Raw genomic sequence first — 18,852 nt, 5'->3', positions numbered from 1 at the left:
TGCATATAACTTTGGAGAATTCCTCTTTGAAACTTTCTTTACACCTTTGTATTGTTGCTGATTGACCCTCAAAGATTAAGTCATTTCTTGTTGTCCATATACTCCAGGACATGATGACTATCACCTCCATGAAGGGTTGTGCTAGCTGGAGTTTAAATGATTCCGGATTTTGATATCATGTCATCAACCTGCAGGCCAATCAAATTCCAACACTGTTTGGAGAAGGACTGTATAGAAATAGATGCAAGACAGATTCCTCTATATTATGTGGCATAGAACACATGTGTAGCAGGGCAGTTGCATTGATTTTCTCTTAAGTGACTCTCTTGTATTTAGCCTGTCCTTCAATAAAAGCTAAAAAAAAAGACTTTATGTTTTAACTAGTCCATACCCATTTATATGCTTGGTGGATTGACGTATGACCTTTCATTGCCTTACTCGAAATATATAACTATTTGATGGAACAAATGGGAATACATGTGTTTCATTAAAAAAAATGGGAATACATGAGAGTAGAGTACTGGACTATTCGAAGCACACTGTTCACCATCAGAAAACAAGGGAAATTGCAACACAATTGTCATGACCCGGAAATACAACAGCGCAGACTACTGTATTAGCACAAAACACTTCATGTCATCTTTTATTTGAACAAAGCAGTAACACACGTACGGACTGACGTGTCTCCCGTCAAACAGACTGTCGTGCTGTCACATCTTCAGGCGATCTGAAAAAAGATGTGAAAAAAAGTCGCGTTTGGTAAATGAATTGCAAGTGAAATAAAGTTTCGAAAAGAAATCAGCATACTTTCACTCTGGGAAACATCTGGTTACTTGACCTTAAGATGATTCTTAGCAAGATCAAGCAAAAACAGAGGGTCGTTTTTGGTCTGTGTGTAGGCGTCGATCTTGTTCATCTCCTCAATGAATTTCTCAAGGTTGGGCCTGCCTTTGGTGATTTCATAGCTCCTAAGATGGGAATAGTATATCTGAACCCTTTCCAAAATCGTCACGTATGCAATATCCACCTGAAAGGGAATCATGTATTAGAAAAGAATTTTAAAAAATCGATAATGCCACCAAGTAGGAAAATCAAACAGCATTTCAGGTCGGAATGCAGTGTGATACCAAGCTAATTTGACCGAGGAAGAATGGACCGTCGTTGAACTTGGATAGCGCAACTTCTAGTTTATCCAGAGCAGCAACTGATGAAGAAACAGACAGTTTGAGCGAGCCAGCATGTTACTGAATCCAAAACTGCAATTCTTTCAGTCTAAGCACTGATCTTACCAACTTCATCTGACACCTCTGCGTGGGAGATCAAAGGCGAGTAGAGCGCTTTGGTGAACGCATTGGCATACGCAATCAGCTCATCAGCAACCTGCCTCTTTGCAGCATCCTGCAGAAAACCGTCATCAAATACATCCTAGCATTAACAAATTTTCACAACCTCTGCTCTGACTTCTGAGTCAATCAGAAATCACTGCGTTTCTGCAAGTGTTTGGCTGCACTGAAGGTGATCGAGTATACGATCATCCTTACCCCTGGAAGCAGTGCCGGGCCGTCGAAGTTGCTGTCGATGTACTTGATCAGGTCCAAGCTCTCGCCCACGATCTCGTTGTTGTGCTCCAGGGAAGGCACCTGCCGAGCAAGAAATGTTCTCAAGTGTTCACGGAGGATGGCTGACGATGGACAGCATTGGACTACTGGAGATTCACCGTACCGTGCCCTGTGGGTAAACCTTCTCCTTGTACCAAGCTGGTTTGTCCTGAAGATCAATGGCCACCAGCTTGATCTTGTCCTGCAAGCCCTGGGGAGAAAGCAAACGAAACAAGATCAACTGTTGAAATAATTTTTCACTAGTACACAAGAGCAGTAAAAAGTACAGCAAATTTTAAGAACTCTGTAGAACTGAAACTAGTCGAACCTTGAAGTTCCTGGTAACCCAGGCGCGCTGCGCGAACGGGCAGAAGTAGCAGATGTACAGACTTCACTCCAGCAAGAAAGAAAGAAACATTTTAGTCAATCAACATTTACCTTCTGATGACAAATATACACGCAGGAGTAAAAAAAAATGCTACGGGATATTGTAACTAACTTCTACTAGTGATTAGGCGGCTTGGCCATTCACCTGGTTGTGCCATCGAAGACGGGAGGTGGCTGGGAGGTGGAGCCGAGGGCCGGCGGGAGCGTCTCCTTCGCAGAGCTGCATGCACAGGCGTTTCATTCCATTAGCATGGCAATCGCAGCGGCATCGTATACGACGATGACCAATCATCCCCACCTGGCTAGCCCTGCAGCTGCGGCCATGGCGACGAGCTGGGAGTGTGAAGGAAGGAGGCTGGAGAGTCGGCGGCGACAGTGTCAGTGGTTCTGGTGAGCGGTGGGCCGAGTAATCTGGTGGTGAGATGATCGTTGATCGGGCTTGGAATTTATACGGGTGGATTGGTCGTGGATGGCGTACAGGCAGCATGGCTGTTAAATTCGCATTAGGACACGTCTCTGTCGCTGGTGGCTAAATTGTGGGAGTGGAGGCACTTGGCTTCCTCTAAATTTTTTGTGTTTCTTTTTCTGATCAAGCTAGTGAGGTTAGACTTTTGTTGCTTGGTCCCTTTTGTCAACTGGAACTGACTGGCACATCCCTTTAGCGACAGGATGGTGGCGTAATCGATTGGGTCATCCTGTGCCTCTTTGTGATGCCTGGTTGATTTGTATCGCGCTGGTTCAGGTGCTTGTACGTCGTGATCTATGACATAACTGATGAAGTCATGTTCAGTAGTAGGAAGTTTTGTTGCGGAATAAGCTTGATTTGTTGCATAATGCATACAGTTTTCTCTCTTCTTCTCGACTTTCCCAGTTAACTAATAATACAAATATCACGATCTTTATGTAACAGCCTTAAACATGCTTAGGCTAATCATGTCATCATAAGCATCATTAAGCATTAAATTAAAGCCTAGTTATTAAATAAAACTTGCTAATTTTGAGGGTCATTTTTTTTACCTGCGGACGGTCCGCCCCTGTAGGCTGGACGGTCCGTCGTTGCACGTCATCACCGTGAGTTGGTCATGGTCGTTGCACGTCATCACCGTGAGTTGGTCATGCACGACCATGGTCACCACCTTTGCCACGTCACACGCAGACGGTCCGCTCCTCACTCACGGACTGTCCGCTAGCACACCGCCGTGCGTGTCGCGTGCGCAAAGCTTTTGCGCCATGTTGCCTCCGTGACCCCACCCGTCAGCCACGCCCCCAGCCCGAGCTGAGCTCCTCCCAGCTCTCTCTCTCCCTTCCATTCACTCCCAAACTCTCTCTCCCTCTCTTCCAGCCCAAACCATGGAGGAGCTCCCTAGGTCCCTCCACATTGAAGCCCCTCAACCTCGCCGGAGCTTCGCCGGAGGACCACCGGAGTTCGACGTTGGCGAGCTGCATCACCTCTCCTTCATCTTCTTCCTTGGGCTTGGAGCTTGGAGCTTCCCCAAGCTCTTCTTCCTCCTTCCCCAAGACCTCCCTCAAGCTTCAAGTCAAGGACGACCTCAAGCTTCCCCAACGCCACCCTACACCAACTTGTGGCACCTCACTGGAGTTCTACCCATCATCGGTGAGCCATCTCTATCCCCGATCCATTCCCCATTACCCTAGGTTTTGAATCCATGGAACCCTTTAGAACCAAATCATCATTGATGACCTAGAGCTTTAAATCCTTAAATGCATGTCAAATCTATCTCCCTAGATGAACTCTAGACACTGTTAGGAACCTATAGAAACAAACTGCACCCCAAACAGACACCGTCGGCGCAGACGGTCCGCTCAACACCCGCGGACGGTCCGCCATTTGCACACAAAAACCAATTAAACCTTTCATTTTCACTTCCCGGGCACGTTTTGTACTACGGACAGTCCGCCCTTGGAGGCTGGACGGTCCACCTTTCAACCACACAACCAACCGAGCCTCTGCACATATTTTCAACATGTGCTAATTTTGTACTGCGGACAGTCCACCATTCAAACTCAAAAACCATACCGAATCTGTCTAGTTTTGCCAAAAGGGTCCGCACTTGATTGGTAGACGGCCGCCCAACGGTCCGCCATTCAAACCGGATGGTCCGCCTTTTCCAAGCCGGACGGTAGGCCACCCCTCGTCCAGCACCTTTACACTTGCACTTGTTTTACTTGCTTATGTATGATACAACCACCTCTTGTATAATTATCTAGCAATGCTAAAACATACTTAGTCATATCATACTCATATCATTGCAACCATTCATGACATATTTACTTATCAAGCATCATTGCACTCGTGTAGAGACCGAAACACCGGAGCAAGAGGAGGGTGAGCCTGAGCCGATGCCCGTCACCGCCGATGCTCCCTTTGAACCCCAAGGCATGCACCTAAGCATTCTTTCAACCCTATTTTGGATCAATGATGTATACGTGTCTTGTATGTGCATGAGTTAATAATTATGTGTATGTTGCTTAGCTCCTACTTGATGCATTATCCACCCTTAATCTAGAGCAACTCCTTCTAGGCAAGTATGCTTGTTAGGTGTCACAAATTTAAATTGCTTATCCATGCTTAGCTTCGGTAGAAGTTGAGAGGTGGCAAGGTCACCACCACTCACGAGTTATAGAATTTTTGGTTAAATAATACTTGGTTAGCTTTGAATGGATTAAAATTGATTAACTATGAATGATGAATCGAACTTGTGCAAGAATAGTAGAGTCATGTTGAGATTGGAGCTCACTTGACCTAGTCTTGTTTAAGTGGTTAAGGCCCTATCGTTATCGTTGTGATACTTGAGCACTATTTCGTACAAACCACATGCTTAATATGGGAATGGTAAGCCAAGTAGCATAAGTCGCACCTTGCCTTGATCGGATTCAGTGCGGGATGGGATGAGATGTGATCGTCCGTGTCCGGTGCATCTATCCATTCCGACCGTTCATTCATAGACGGGTGTGGGTATGTGAACGGTCGGGGGCATGAATCAACACTTATCCTCGGTCGGGGTTATGGTCGTTGGTCTTGCGTCTCATTTTGGAAAAAGTTGTACATCCTGCAGGGTTATAATCTATTGCAATAGCCGCGCTTCCGGTCAAAGAGTACGCTCATGTACTTGGACTTTAACGTAGAGTTACCGAATGGAGTTCATAGAAGATTGAGCTCATGTTTACGGTCACATCTACTTATTGCAATTACTTGATACTTATTGCAATTACTTGATGCTTGACTTAGAGATATTAGAATGCCATGTCTTTTGCTTATTATAACTTGATCAAATGTAGATGCTTTTATGCAAATTTAATTACCAAAACCATTCCTTACTACTTAACCAAATGCATTCTCCTTGAGAGTCAGGCAAGTATACACCCATACTTAGACAAGACCTGCCGCCTGCGGAGTACCTTTTGTACTCACGATGCCGCCGTAAGTTGTTGCAGGTGATCCGCAGCCTTTGGGTACTTCTTCCCTGCGGACGGACGTGCGGGTAGGAAGTGATGGCCATAGCTATGAGAAGGGCACTATCGGTATATAGTGTTAACCTTCTTATTTTATGTTGTATCGTATGTTGAGAGCGATGATAGAACTTTCCACTGCAAACTCTATAAACTTGTCATGTATGTGACTTGAACTCTTTTATGTAAGGTTACATAAGGTGATGGACTATGTGTGTAATGCTTATGTTATGATGATGTTCATCTTGTTGTGCTTGTGAGGTGTGTATAAATCCTAGTCAATGCTCATGACACATCTCAAGGACGACCGAAGTTATTCTTATTTAGTTAAGTTGATTAATGGATGATGACTTGATTAAATGGGTGTAACTTGGAGGTTCCTCACACTTTAGTGATAGTACTGTACATAATTAATTAAAAGCTGTGACATAACTGATGAAGTCATGATCAGTAGGAGGAGGTTTTGTTGCAGAATAAGCTTGATTTGTTGAATAATGCATGCTATTTTCTCTCCTCTCCTCTTTCCCAGTTAACTAATAATAACAATTTCACCACTTCACCAGTCTTTAGGGATAGTAATTAATTAAAAGCTGTGACGTTTATTTAAGAAGTGACAACAAAAACTATGGTATAATAGCTCCGGTTCCAGCACATAACATTTGAAAAAAAATAATGACAGCACTTACAAAATGAAATATACTCCTTGCGAATGCATACTGGAGGTTTCCTTGTATAGAGTCTCCATGTCAATTTATTCACAAACTTCTTTTAGTATGCACTCTAGCATTCTAGCCCATGCAGAAACATGAGTTGGTGGACTAGTACAACCTATCTGTTCTATCACAAAAGGGTTCTAGGAAATGATGATATTTAGGTGTATGCATCCCTGAAATTATGACCCAAAATAACAAAGTTGAGATGATATGTCACCAAAATGTTATTATATAGTAATCGAAGCTAAGGCTCCATGAAAGTAGCAGGCACGCATATAGGGCGCTATATCATCTCAAAATATGCGCTCAATGTCATCTATAGGAACCATTAGGGCATGTTTAGCAAAGCTTCATGAGGCTCCCTCTGCAAAAGTATTGTGGCAGCATTGTTTACTATTGTAGCGTGGAACTGTTTCAGGACCCGAGGTAAAAAATGAATTAGAGTAGAGGAGCTAGTACAGTGAAGATAAATTTTTCTTTGGTTTTGGCTTCAGCTCTTCTTAGGTCATGTTTGTTTAAGCTGCAGCTTTTGAGCTTTTTTGAAAAAGCTACTGCTAGCTTTTTTTTTCTGAAAAGCCAATACTAGCTTTTAGAAGATATGTTTAGCTTCTTGAACTCAAAAAGCTATGAAAAGTTGAGAAAACTGAGTTTTTCAACTTTCTTGAGCTTCTGACTTTCCAGAAGGACCTTACACTGCAATGGAGCAGAGTTGGGTGAAACTCAATCGAACATGCCTCCCCATGAGCCACTAAAGCCAGAGATAATAACTGTGCGGCTCAAAGCACATCGTTCATCACCTTCATGCAACAAGGAAAAAAAATACAATACCACCATTGAGGAACATAATTTACAATACTACGCACCATTGCCTCGCCTAAATGAAATACAAACAACACAGTTCATTATCAACTACGCAAAACATTTAATAAGATATCATCATTTATTCAAACAAAGCATGTACTGAAGTGGAATACTGGCAGGCAAGCAAGCGAGAGGACGACCTTGTCCGGCATTTTCACGCAATCTGAAAAATTAAAACATGCAATTTATACATCATTGGTGAAAAGAAGTTATGAATTGCTTCCCTTTGGAAAATGTCTGACCTTTAGATGTTTCTTCGCAAGATCAAGCAAAAACATAGGCTCATATTTGGTCTGTGTATATGCTTCGATCTTGTTCATCTCCTCAATGAACTTCTCAAGGTTGGGCCGGCCTTCGGTGATATCGTAGTTCCTAACATGAGAATAGTATATCTGAACCCTTTCCAAAATTTTCACGTACGAGATGTCCGCCTGGAGCAGATGAAATTAATCCTTCATCAGAAAATAAAAGGAGAAATAGTGGGTAGCCACTGGATTTCAATTCAGGCTGTAGCATGGATGGACATACCAAGCTAAACTTGCCGAGGAAGAACGGGCCGTCGTTGAACTTTGACAGCGCAGCTTCTATTTTGTCCAGAGCCGCAGCTGACCAAGCCGAGAAAGACGGAGATTCAGCAAACTGACATGTCAGTGAACCCAAACTGCAATTCTTTCGATCTAAACAGAGCATATTTCTAACAAATGCTCCTACCTGCTTCCTCTGACATTTCTACATGGGACATCAAGGGTGAGTAGAGCGCTTTGGTGAACGTGTCGGCGAAAGCAATCAGCTCATCAGCAAACTGCCTCTTCGCAGGATCCTTGAAAATGGAAGATAAAAGTTCAGCACATTCAAATCCCGACAGATTTAACAACATATCAGAAAACCAGAAAAATCACTGTGTTTTTCATTCCAAGAGTTGCGCCGATGTTGATTCAGTAAACGATGAGCCTTACTTGAGGAAGCAGCGCCGGGCCGCCGAAGTTGCTGTCGATGTACTTGATCAAGTCCAAACTCTCTGCCCTGATCTCATTGTTGTGCTCCAGGGAAGGCACCTGAGAGGAAACAAAATATGATGGTTTGTCCATGGAGGAAAAATTCCACGTTGCATGCTCCAGTTTTATCCAAGACAATTTATCTGTACCGTGCCCTTGGGGTCGAGTTTCTCCTTGTACCAAGCTGGCTTGTCCTGCACATGAATCGCAACCAGCTTGATCTCCTCCTGCAAAACCTGGAAAGAAAGCAAATGAAACTTGATTATGTTTTTGCGTTTTCATTTCATGGTTCTACTAAACAAACTCTTGAGAATTAAGAGAGAAAAGAGTTGCAGTAGTAGAAAACCTTGAAGTTCCTGGTAACCCAAGCGCGCTGAGAGAACGGACAGAAGTAGCCCATGTAGAGCCTTTATGCCAGCAACACTGCTCACTAATTTGCCTCATACTCAATGCAAAAAAAAGCATACGAACCAATGGTAATTATTCACTAATCAGACGGCTCGATTTATCTGGTGGTTCCATCGAAGAGATGGGGCTGCTCGGAGGTGGAGACGAGGATAGGCGGGAGTGCCTCCTTGGCAGAGCTGCACGCACACTCCGTTTCATCATCAGGGACACGTAAAATGGCAATCGCAGCAGCAATGCATCGTGAGATGGCAATACCTGGCAGCTGGTGCTGCGGCTGATGTGGCCATTGCCGGTGGCGACGAGCTTGGAGGAAGGTGTGGAGACGCGAGGATGATCTGCTATTCTGCTTTGGTGAACAATTGGTGAGCCGTAAGCCGGGGCGGTTGTGAATTGGATCGGTGTGGCCTGCCGTGTGGGTATTTATACAATCTGGCGGGCTCTAATCGCATTAGTGAGATGAGATTTCATTCAGTTCTGCTGCTGGGGGTTGGCTGGTTCGTTGATCTTTTCATTCGTTCAGATCGACTAGTCTTTGTCTGACCGTTTAAAGTAATTGCAGTTGCGCTTTTTTTCTTTGTCCTCGATGTATGTTATGGTTCACCCATATGAAACTGATCAAGTCATCTTTAGTAGAAAGCCTCGTGCTAGTTTGCTGTTTGCTGATCGCTCGATTTCTTTCTTTCTTCTTCTTCTTTTACACCGTAGTGTAAAAGACCCCCAAAATATAGCGGTTGTGGTAGCTAACGTCCCAGTCAATAGTGAGGTGCCCATTAATAAGCTTTTTAATTATGCATGCGAATGTACGAGAGGACCTGCATCTACATTATTGTATCTTTAAAAAATCAAACTTGTTTCTATTGATGGAGTGAGACGTAAGAAGGTTAGGTCATTCTTGAAAAGAAGTATCTGATTGGGTCATTTTTACTTCTTCGCTAGCATGCGACCGCACTCACATCTGTATTAGATGTATATATATGGTCGTCTATGATGTAACTTTTTTTGCAGACATCTATGACATAATTGATGCTGTCATTTCTAGCAGAGAGCTTGAATTAGTAGAATGTTTTTGAAAATGCTAGTTCTCTTTAACCATTTCGACATGAAATAAACGAGAAGGTAGGTATGAAAATGTCTATTGAAATAGTAAAAAAAAACATGACTTTCGGTTATAAATTTGTGTCTCTACAGGACTAATTGAATAAAGTTACAAACGTTACGATCTCCTAAACTCCCTACTCTATGTTAATCTATTGGACGGTCCAAAATGGTACCTAATGGAGTACCATTTCTCGCACAGAGATTCAGATACATATATTAATACCTTCTACGGTCCAAATGTGTTATTGTCCATGCGATATGGACACAAAAAATTTTTTCTTTTTCGAGAGGAAGACACAACTTTTATATGTGGGAGAAAAATAATTTAAATAAAATTGATATCGACATACTTAGAAACCTATTTTATTTTTTTTGAGATCGAAACCTATTTTAAAGAAACATAATAATTTATAGTTCGGTCAAAAATAATAATTTAGCACGCCACAAGCCAGCCCAATTATGCGTATATCCCAGCCCAAAAGGCCCATTTGCTGGAAGGGCGGCGACCGGCGACCGCCGAGGCGCCGACCGCGCGGAAAGGGAAAAGAAAGAAAGAGAGCACGCAGCAGCGACGCGCACAAAAAGGGAAGGGAAAATATCTCTCGCCACACCCGCGACCGCGACCTCCCGACTGAGCGCTCTCCCTCTCCCTCGCCGATGGCATCTCAGAGCTCCACGCCCGCGGACGCCGCCGCGCCTTCGCCGGCGGCCGCAGCCACCGGAGAGGCGGCTGCGAGCCCCGCTTCGTCAACGCCGGCACAAAACCCTACCGCTGCTGCGACCGCGGCTGCCGGGGCCACGGATCTGGAGAAGAAGATGCGCCGCGCGGAGCGGTTCGGGACAGCGGTGGTGATGTCCGAGGAGGAGAAGCGTAGCAGCCGCGCCGAGAGGTAAGTCTCCCATGGATCCCCTTTCCTAGGGTTTAGAGGTTTTCTCCTAACAAATCTACAAGTTCATGATTCAAGCGCAATATTTCGGTAATCTCGAGCATTTAGCCTATTTCTTATAAGAGTTAAACAGAATAATCTTCATAGGTAGAGATTATAGGGAGTTGAATACAGCCCCTGCGGCCCTGCCTCTGAGGCTTAATGCGGAAACCAGTGTTCAAACTTCAAACCAGGGTTGGAACCCCGGTTGGCCTGCTCCACTCAACTTGAGCTGGACCAGCTGAGCTAACCCAACTGTCCAATAATCTACATTGAAGTGACGTAGTATTGGAGTATTCATTTTTTTTCATTAGGTGTATATTTGAATTGCAAAACTATAGGATTTTGGGCGTTTATAGGGTTTTAAAGTACAGATGTTGCATTTATCCACAATGTTGCAAAGCATGTTTGCTATGTTGCCGTGATTCTCAAATTTTTGGACATCCATAATTTAACTGTGTATGATTGTATGATCCGTTGTGGTGTTCAAATGTTGCTGACCTGATTCACAGAGATATCACTTCATTCCAAGACTTAAGAAGCTAGGCCCTTGCATGAATTATAAGTTTAAGTGTTATGCAGTTACTAACTCAATTACTTCATTACTTGATTGTTGAAACTCGTTAGACTTTATAGTTTTTGCCAATTCATGTTCACCTTGTTAACCCTTGATTTCGATCCTTCATTTTATAGGTTTGTTGCTTAGGATAAACTGTTAGGAATTCAAAAGCTTTAGGTCCATAATTATATTTATTCGTGCCCAGTCTTTAGATGCCCCAACAAAATTGTAGACAATTAGATGCAAACCTAGTTGATAAAAATTCAGAATATATTAGTATTTTTTCTGTTTTAATCCACTTTAAACATCAACAAAGAAAAAGAGCATTGTTGCAAGAAAATTGCAATTCCTTATAGGGAGCCTCCTGGTTAAATTGTCTTTCTCATGAATCCATAAGTGTTTTAGATGAGTCATCAAGTTTTCTTCTAGTTTGAAAGAGGTTTAACCTTCTTGTCTGATGTCCTAACCTCAGTGTTAGTAAAATTTGAAATAAAATGTGTTATTATTGAACATTCCTTTGTTGTTCTGAAATCTGAAACCAGATACATCAGATCCAAGGATGTTTGGTGATTACAAATTGTGCTTATTTTGCATATGGCATTTGTATAACTTTACTCCAAGGCTAAATTTGGAAATTTATGGTATATGATGAAATTCCCTTCCCCAGACCCCCACCTTGTGTGTTATCAGCGGGTACGCCCTTTTATGAAATTACTATTGCTTTATGAGCTATTAACTTTAGTTTCAACTTTCAATTATTATTAAGGTGGTCAGCTGATTTCTGTATCCCTGAGATGATTGTTGTGATATGTCTTCTCTGAGAAGGTTTACAAATTTTACTTTTTTGGGGGGTTACACTGTAGGTTGTCCAATATGGATATATAGTCTGTTCATCTGCATGGTGCTTCATGTAAATTCTACTAAATAAGGTTGAGTGGTTGCTTAAAGCCAAGCAAACTTACTCTTCAATCCAGCTGAGGCCAAGCAGATCCTCTTCCCTTTTGGTTTAATTTGAGCATACTCCAAACTTTGTATCATTCCTATTTGGTTGATCAACTTTCCAAATGATACATCACAATTCCTAAGTGCATTTCACTTTTCCTGTCTACAAGATTCGGGACTGGATCTTCAAATGTAAAGGATGAAGAAAAGAAGAAGTCCAGGGCTGAGAGGTGTGTTAATTACTCAGAAATTTCTCTAATGTTCTTTTTTTTTCTGTCCCAAGTGGTGAATTGATGCATAGTTAAATGAATGGAATTGCCAGGTTTGGCCTTGCCTCATCATCTTCTTCTGATGAGGAGGCTAAGAAGAAGGCCCGTTTAGAACGATTTGGTCAGGGCACAAATGTTGACAAGGCAGAAGAAGAAAAAAGAAAGGCACGGGCCGCCAGGTTAGTGAACGTGGCAGTGGTCATTCCTTGATTATTCTGTGGAACTTTACCTAGCTACCAGCTCAGCTTACATCTCTTCACAACTTTGCCAGGTTTGCAGAAACATCCAGTGGATCACCTCGGGAAAATGGCAAGGACAACTCCAAGCCGGTATGTCTTGGATGGTTTTGTGAATAACTTTTGCCTCCTATTCTACATGATTTTTGCGTGGAGCTTTCACCTCCAGTTGGTAGATTCTAACTGGCTGCGCTCTCCATCTGTTTGTCTATGCTTAACGCAGGATGCAGCCACTGTGACAGGTACAGCGTGATCAGAGCACTCTGCCTTCGATGAGGTTAGACGATGCTGTCATCATCCCGTAACAATTTTTCCTTGTCAGACTTGCCGTTGTAGTTTCCCTAACATGGAAAGAATCAACTTCTCTTTCAGGTCTCAGATATTATCCGTGGAGACTTTTGGTGAAGCCATAGCTTGTACACCACTAACTGCATGGACAGGGGACGTCATGTGTTTCCCAGTCCCAGCCATCTTACGAGATGTTGGCTTTGTATGACTCTTGCTTACGGTACTTGCTAGGCAGTGTAGCTAGGTTGCTGCCTGGTTTGTGGGATGATCATGTACCTTCTGTTTCCCTCTTCATTTGGTGACACGGTGATTTCCTTTCCTTAAGCTGGTGTAGTCAGCTGTTAGAAGACAAGGCAGCACTGGTTTATCGTGCAACGTCCTTCAGTTGCTGCGTGCTACGAAACGGGATATGGAAAACCCTGGAGCATGGCATCTGCGCCTCATTAGATAATGCATGCAGGCGTGCGATGCCCATCCAGTGGACGATTGGTCCCTTGGCGTAAAGCTTCAGAGACGGCATGCATCCAGCAGCATGCCATTGGCCTTTTCTCTGACAAACGTATCAGTTGTACGCATAAATAAACCGAAGAAACAGGAGCATATAAACTACCAAGAAATCATCCTTTGTAAAAATAGATGTGGCTCCACATGAGCCAATCTTATTCCGTTCTCTACAGATGCTCCCTAAACAGCGCTATGTATAAATCACTGCAGGTGAAAAGGAACTAGGAACAGATATTGCACCCTAATAAACATCATTATGAATAGAATAAATCACTGATGCAGATCCGATACTGAGCGTCTGAGCGGCTCCCGGTGGCTTCAGTGGCCGTAGAGCTCCCGGTGGGCAACGACGAGCTCCGACCGCCGCTCGATCGTGTAGCGCAGCTGCTCCTTCACACGCCGCAGCGCCAGGAGCACGGACTCCACGTCGGCGTGCGGCTTCGGTTCCGCGGCGGCCGGCTGAGGCTGGTGGTCGGCTAGAACGATGGCAAGCCTGTTGTTCTCTTCTTCCTGTTGTGCTTCCTCGTGGGACACGGGGTGGAGCTCTGCTGCTTGCGTGTCGTTGGCTTCCGTTCTCGAGCCACCGTCCGCTTGCGCGACGAGCTGGGGGTCTACCAGCACAAGCGCTAGCCTGTCGTCGCTGTCGTGGAATGGTTCTTCGGATTTTGCGGAGCTACAGCCGCTGGATGCATCAAGGTGTTGCCTGGCACAAGAACACATTACAAGAGTCACTTATCACGGCAATACTTGTGAGAAGTAAACCGCCAAGGTAGCTGCAGAAATACAATTGCTTGGAGAATTTTCTCTAAATATGCCGATGTTGTTTGATGTTACTTGTGATGGAGTTGTGGTCTCGAGTAAAAACACTTCCACCTTTCTTGATCATTTCCGGTCAAGTGGTATGCAATTGCAACTTGCAAGTGCATGATCATTCATTCATTTGGTTCAGCTATAATAGCATCCACCGATGTGATGAAAGGAAACTCTCAGGCTGATTTGCTTCAGTCTACTTATGTGGCGTGCATTGTGTAGTGCCAGACAATCCGTCCACCTCCTGTGTGCTATCCCAAAAGGCAATCATTCTGTCCTAAGGTGAAGGGAAGCACTAATTGTTTCCTCTACACCTAACATGGTGAAAGATGCCTACTGGAGCTACCTTCCAAGAACTCCAAAGAGGTAAACATTTAAGAGGAGGGATGATGTCACAATTTCTGGCAGGAAGCCTGAAAGGAGTCAGTTCCTCTTGAAAAGGATGAGAAAAACTTAAAACTCTTAACAATTAATCTTGAAAGAAGCCTGAAATGAGTAGTACTATGCAAGCAAAAAAGTGAAAAACAAGTCCCTAAAGCAATTGAGCTCGTATTTTGTAATTTTATATACTACTAAACAGCAAATTAAGTACTGTTGTCAATAAGCTTATTGTGCAAGCGACCATGCGTACCTCTCTGAATCATGATCACCGGCACTCTCCTCAGAGCTGCTGCTATTGTTTGTGCCGGCAAGATCCATGCAAGCACCAGCCGGGGATTGCTCGGACACAACGGAGCACCAGCTCCCGTCCTGGGAGAAGTTCCCTTGAGTACAGGAACCGGCGGAGGAGCCCTTGGCGCTGTCGGCGTCGGCATCGCCACCTCCTTGGGTACCGGATGGAGCAGAATCATCGGTGGTCAACGATCCAGGACTGTTCCTCTCCCCCACCTCCGGCGCCCGGTGAGCGGATTGGCCATTGGAGGACAGCGAGCTGATGGAGCCGTCCGAGAGCTCCACGTCCAGAATCTTGAGGGACTCGAGCTTCTTGATGGCCCTCCTGAGCCTCCTCTCTGCCTTGTTCCTCACCTTGACCTCGTCGGCGAGCTGCTTCTCCAGCTCGTCCAGCTGCGGCGGAACCAACCATCAAATCAAGCATTCAGCAGACAGAGAGTTCAATTAGGATGTGAACCAATAGAAATTAAAGAGGATGAAGCAGTACGGAATGGGTGGGATAAGATTGTACCCTTTTGGCTAGTTGGTCGGCCTCCTCCTTGGCAGCCTTGGATGCCACCCTCTCTGCGAGCAGCCTGCCCCTGAGGCACTCCACCGTCCTCATGCCACCACCGCCCTCCCCACCCCCACCATTCACCCTGCAATCAATGCAACAAAAATGCAGAAACTGGTCAGAAATTGATCCTAGGATCCCATTGGAGTTGGAGCCACCAACAAGAATCTCAAGAACTAAAATACTCCCAGGAACAGCTCAAGAAACGATGCTAGGAGCCAAGAAACCATCCACGAATGCAAGAAAGAATCAAGCAGCTCCGGCAAATTTTAGCAACCTGCATTGCATGGTCTCCGCAGCCATTCTCCGATCCTCCCCGTATCCGGCTTGTGCTTGGGCTCTTTCTAGCTTGTAGTAATCTGCAGCCTGTGGCGGCGGCTTTGGGCGCTTCTTGCGTGCGGCTCTGCTTTTGAGCTCGCGCGGCAGGGAGAGGGCGCAGGCGGCGGCTGCTGAATTGGAGGAGGCTTGAAGCGGAAGGTGTCGGGTGCCTCTGTTCCGGGCGTGAGGTGTGAGGCGAGGCGCCACAGGCCACAGCACGCTCTCTCTGCGGGAGTCCGGGAGAGGAGTACCAGCGCCTCGAAAGGAAGCATGGGATTTGATGACCCACAGGAGCCGGTTTTGTCCGTGAGACCGTGGCCGCCACCCGTGAAGGTGCATTACTGGCGTCACTCGAACCATCCCGTCTCTTTTCACTACACTCCAGTACATTCTTCAGTTACGGCATTTACCTTCTTTTTCCTCCTTTTTACTTCAATGAAAATTTACGCAAATAAGAATACATGGGAACTTTGTTTGGACTGACACAGAAGACAAAATGTAAGGGAAGTCTTGAGTGCAAAATGTTGCAGCAGTCACCTCACCTCACGTGAGAGTGTGTTGAGCTCAAAAATATACTTGAGCAGCTGCCAAGTGCCAAGAGCTCAAGACACAAGCCCTAACCTAAAAAAAAAACTAATCCTGCAGAGTAGATGGTACAGATAAGAATGCTAACGATACTAAAAGCGATGGTGTACTCACCGGTAGTAGTTAACAAAGAGATGGTCGCAGGGGACATGTGGGGCAACAGCCTTGGGCCTTGCAACCTGCAATCCTGATTTCTGCAATGGTGTGTAAGCGAGGGAGGAGCCAAGGGCAGCCACGTGAAAGCCAGATCCTGCTGCTTCATCTTGCTGCTGTTCCTCCTCCCCAGCCGGCCGCCCAGCGCCCAGCCCTCCTGTCCTCTTGCTCCATTTTCTTTTCCTCGTGTTTTTTATCAGCGCCAGAAAAGAATTCCCAGCATCCACCGACTTCTCATTTGTTTTCTTTATAAGAAAAATAGTATCTGAATGAATGCATGTAGCACGTACCATGCTACCAGGACAAGATCGCGTCGAGCGTCCCTGTCGCGCTGCCTCACGAGCTGCCTGTGCTGCCTCTGCAGTTTGATTTCAACTCAACTGAATCGGAGAGGTAACCGACAGATGTTGCAGTGTTTAACAATGACATTTGAGCTGCCCGTCCTCTCATGTGGACTCTCAAATATACTAACAACATCCCCTAGAAAACAATGTGCTAACGAACAGTGTAAGCACGCAGAGTTTGGTGAAACAAAGCATAGACTAATTCGAACCGACCTGCCATGTCAAATGCTTGGAGGAATTGGCTGGAGAAACGCTGGAGGGATTGGCATTGGCATCGCCGCGGGAGGGGTTGGTGCAAGTACTTGGGATTCTCCTCCTCCTGCAGGCTCTGCTGCTGGTGTTCTTGTACCGTACGAAAATTCCTTCACCCACGAGCTTAACAGCCAGGAATAATGCACGAATAATATGGGCATGAGGAAAACGGACACAGACCTGCGACATTTTCCCTGGATCATGACAGGATCCGTACGGTGCACCGCATTGGGTCCTTGGACGGCTGCTGATGCTGGAGGACCTTTGACACAATGGTTAGACTGGAGCTTTGGGCAGTCAAAAACTAAGCTTTGTATAAAGCAACAGGTAAAGAAAGTGTAAAGAGATCAAAGTAGAAGGACAAAGACGAAGAGATGGAGACTATACCTGTTCCAACGGAAACGGTACCTTCTACGTACTGCAGTGCAGTAGTGTTGTCCTCCGGGTCCACGTCTTTTTTCCGGCATGATTACTACGTTACCGGCGACCATCACTCCCGATCTGGGAGTGGAGCTTTGCGACTAGAGTGACGGACATGATGACGACGGCGCTTCTCCGGCAAGTGAATGCAGGTAGCCAGGCACACGTAGCCCATGCCGGTGCTCCGCGCAGGGCCACCCAGTGCACACAGGCCACCGCCCGTTATAACCGTGGCCTGGGAGGTGCATCACGTGCCACAAGATATCAGTATCAACAGGCATAATACCACCGAAACTATTCAAAACATTTTGAAACTCTTAACAGATCCAGACACAGGAACAGACAATTGGACGTAACTAGCCGATGGCAAAGTTTCGATCCCAACCATTTTCCTAGAAATATACAGACAAAAGAGGTCATGGCAATGGGAAACGAAGTGACGACAAAAGTTCCCCCTGGTCTGTCTTCGTGCGTGTTTTGTAACCTGTGATGGCTCTATGCATAGGCACTCAGTGAATTCTTTTGGAAATTTTAGGCAGTATGTGATCCTAATTATGAAGTGCTCCACCTGTGAAGCTCTGTTTTTCCTGTATGTACTCAAATAGAGATGTACAGCTGTACGCTATGATTAAAGAGATGAGGTGGCTATACTCACCTAGCTTCGCTTGAACTCCAAGGCTCCAGAGTGAGCTGGACCACCATACATCAATATTGGAATTGTAAGGCTGCAAACAGCCGAAGCCCTAATGCTTAAGATCATTTCATCAAAGACACAAGAAAGTTCTCACATTGCTGCATTTGCGCACTCGGTGCATGTGAAGTCCAGCATGTGAACCCTGGAAACAAAACGAAATAAGAGTCACTGCTTCCTGGTAGTGAGGCCAGAACAAGTTGGGTGCAAATCAGAGAACTGTTCGCGCGCTTTTCCTTTTTGGAGTTCATGATATGGGAAGTAGTGAAGTGGAATGATCCAAGCATGTGAACCATGATCCACAGGCCCCCCGGTGTGTGTGTGTGTGTGTGTGGTGGTGGTGGTGGGGGAGGGGGGGGGGGGGTACTAAGAGACAGATCTTGTTGTGCTAGCTCTGTGCAGTTTTGATTCTAATGCCAGGATGGGGTAGGGGTCTAGAGAACATGCAAAGCAGGTCTGCGCATTTGCTTTGATAGAGAGAACAATGTTCAGAAAAGCATTATGTACTGTAGAAAAATGCAGTGTATTCTATAGCTGTACACAAAACCCATGGTGTTTCGATAATGTAGATACTGAAACAGCATGTTAATGTTGCAAGTTAGAACCTTTATTCATTGGATCCATAGCGCTAGAGCAAATTTTGTTGATGAAGTGAATGATCTTCTCCACATAGCTTAGTTGGTGGTCCAACCAGGACTGGAGGTACAGCTAATGCTTGCACATCCTGAAAATCTAGATTAGATTGTTACTGCTTCCAAAGATTATATATTCACAGGAATTCCCTGTTGCTTTGGTATCT

At 45.1% G+C, this 18,852-nt stretch overlaps 4 protein-coding genes across 7 annotated transcripts; 1 reads left to right on the top strand and 3 right to left on the bottom strand.

The window, feature by feature from the left end:
• Nucleotides 1-470: 470 nt before the first annotated feature.
• Nucleotides 471-2,630, bottom strand: LOC117839952 (protein IN2-1). The gene is made up of 9 exons (XM_034720393.2): nt 2,284-2,630; nt 2,131-2,205; nt 1,927-1,987; nt 1,723-1,809; nt 1,542-1,640; nt 1,290-1,398; nt 1,128-1,204; nt 839-1,027; nt 471-727 (listed from the first exon to the last, which is right to left on the bottom strand). Exons 1-9 carry the CDS (start codon nt 2,307-2,309, stop codon nt 719-721), a joined length of 732 nt encoding a protein of 243 aa, XP_034576284.1. The 5' UTR covers nt 2,310-2,630; the 3' UTR covers nt 471-718.
• Nucleotides 2,631-7,043: 4,413 nt separating this feature from the next.
• LOC117835755 (protein IN2-1) lies at nt 7,044-8,900 on the bottom strand. The gene is given in 8 exon segments (XM_072290918.1): nt 7,044-7,461; nt 7,559-7,635; nt 7,742-7,850; nt 7,987-8,085; nt 8,175-8,261; nt 8,372-8,432; nt 8,523-8,609; nt 8,689-8,900. Coding segments are annotated over 8 exon segments (774 nt in total). The 5' UTR covers nt 8,721-8,900; the 3' UTR covers nt 7,044-7,239.
• Nucleotides 8,901-10,104: 1,204 nt separating this feature from the next.
• On the top strand, nt 10,105-13,075 carry LOC117837821 (uncharacterized). The gene is made up of 6 exons (XM_034717597.2): nt 10,105-10,421; nt 12,129-12,188; nt 12,281-12,406; nt 12,499-12,556; nt 12,687-12,740; nt 12,836-13,075. Exons 1-5 carry the CDS (start codon nt 10,189-10,191, stop codon nt 12,714-12,716), a joined length of 507 nt encoding a protein of 168 aa, XP_034573488.1. The 5' UTR covers nt 10,105-10,188; the 3' UTR covers nt 12,717-12,740; nt 12,836-13,075.
• Nucleotides 13,076-13,353: 278 nt separating this feature from the next.
• Nucleotides 13,354-18,166, bottom strand: LOC117837820 (uncharacterized). Of its 4 annotated transcripts, none has more exons than XM_072290727.1 (9): nt 18,018-18,166; nt 17,330-17,597; nt 17,123-17,204; nt 16,904-17,024; nt 16,308-16,826; nt 15,568-16,038; nt 15,249-15,375; nt 14,697-15,130; nt 13,354-13,958 (listed from the first exon to the last, which is right to left on the bottom strand). In XM_072290727.1, exons 6-9 carry the CDS (start codon nt 15,996-15,998, stop codon nt 13,574-13,576), a joined length of 1,377 nt encoding a protein of 458 aa, XP_072146828.1. In that variant the 5' UTR covers nt 15,999-16,038; nt 16,308-16,826; nt 16,904-17,024; nt 17,123-17,204; nt 17,330-17,597; nt 18,018-18,166; the 3' UTR covers nt 13,354-13,573. The 4 variants fall into 4 exon arrangements, with proteins under 4 accessions (XP_072146828.1, XP_072146830.1, XP_034573487.1 ...); XM_072290729.1 differs by having other exon boundaries at nt 16,308-16,704; XM_034717596.2 differs by having other exon boundaries at nt 16,904-17,204.
• Nucleotides 18,167-18,852: the final 686 nt, after the last annotated feature.

Source organism: Setaria viridis, chromosome 9 (assembly GCF_005286985.2).
Source record: "Setaria viridis chromosome 9, Setaria_viridis_v4.0, whole genome shotgun sequence".
Lineage (NCBI taxonomy): Eukaryota > Viridiplantae > Streptophyta > Magnoliopsida > Poales > Poaceae > Setaria > Setaria viridis.
This window is presented reverse-complemented; position numbering and strand designations above follow the sequence as displayed.

Coding starts and splice junctions, on each gene's coding strand:
- LOC117837820 (XM_034717596.2), bottom strand. CDS start 15,998: ATGTACTGGAGTGTAGTGAAAAGAGACGGGATGGTTCGAGTGACGCCA. Junction 15,131..15,248: donor CCGACCAACTAGCCAAAAGG/GTACAATCTTAT, acceptor GTTCCGCCGCAG/CTGGACGAGCTGGAGAAGCA. Junction 13,959..14,696: donor GGTGATCATGATTCAGAGAG/GTACGCATGGTC, acceptor TTCTTGTGCCAG/GCAACACCTTGATGCATCCA.
- LOC117839952 (XM_034720393.2), bottom strand. CDS start 2,309: ATGGCCGCAGCTGCAGGGCTAGCCAG. Junction 1,988..2,130: donor GTCTTCGATGGCACAACCAG/GTGAATGGCCAA, acceptor GCTGGAGTGAAG/TCTGTACATCTGCTACTTCT. Junction 1,641..1,722: donor AGGTTTACCCACAGGGCACG/GTACGGTGAATC, acceptor CTTGCTCGGCAG/GTGCCTTCCCTGGAGCACAA.
- LOC117837821 (XM_034717597.2), top strand. CDS start 10,189: ATGGCATCTCAGAGCTCCACGCCCGCGGACGCCGCCGCGCCTTCGCCG. Junction 12,189..12,280: donor AAGAAGTCCAGGGCTGAGAG/GTGTGTTAATTA, acceptor TGGAATTGCCAG/GTTTGGCCTTGCCTCATCAT. Junction 12,407..12,498: donor AGAAAGGCACGGGCCGCCAG/GTTAGTGAACGT, acceptor CAACTTTGCCAG/GTTTGCAGAAACATCCAGTG.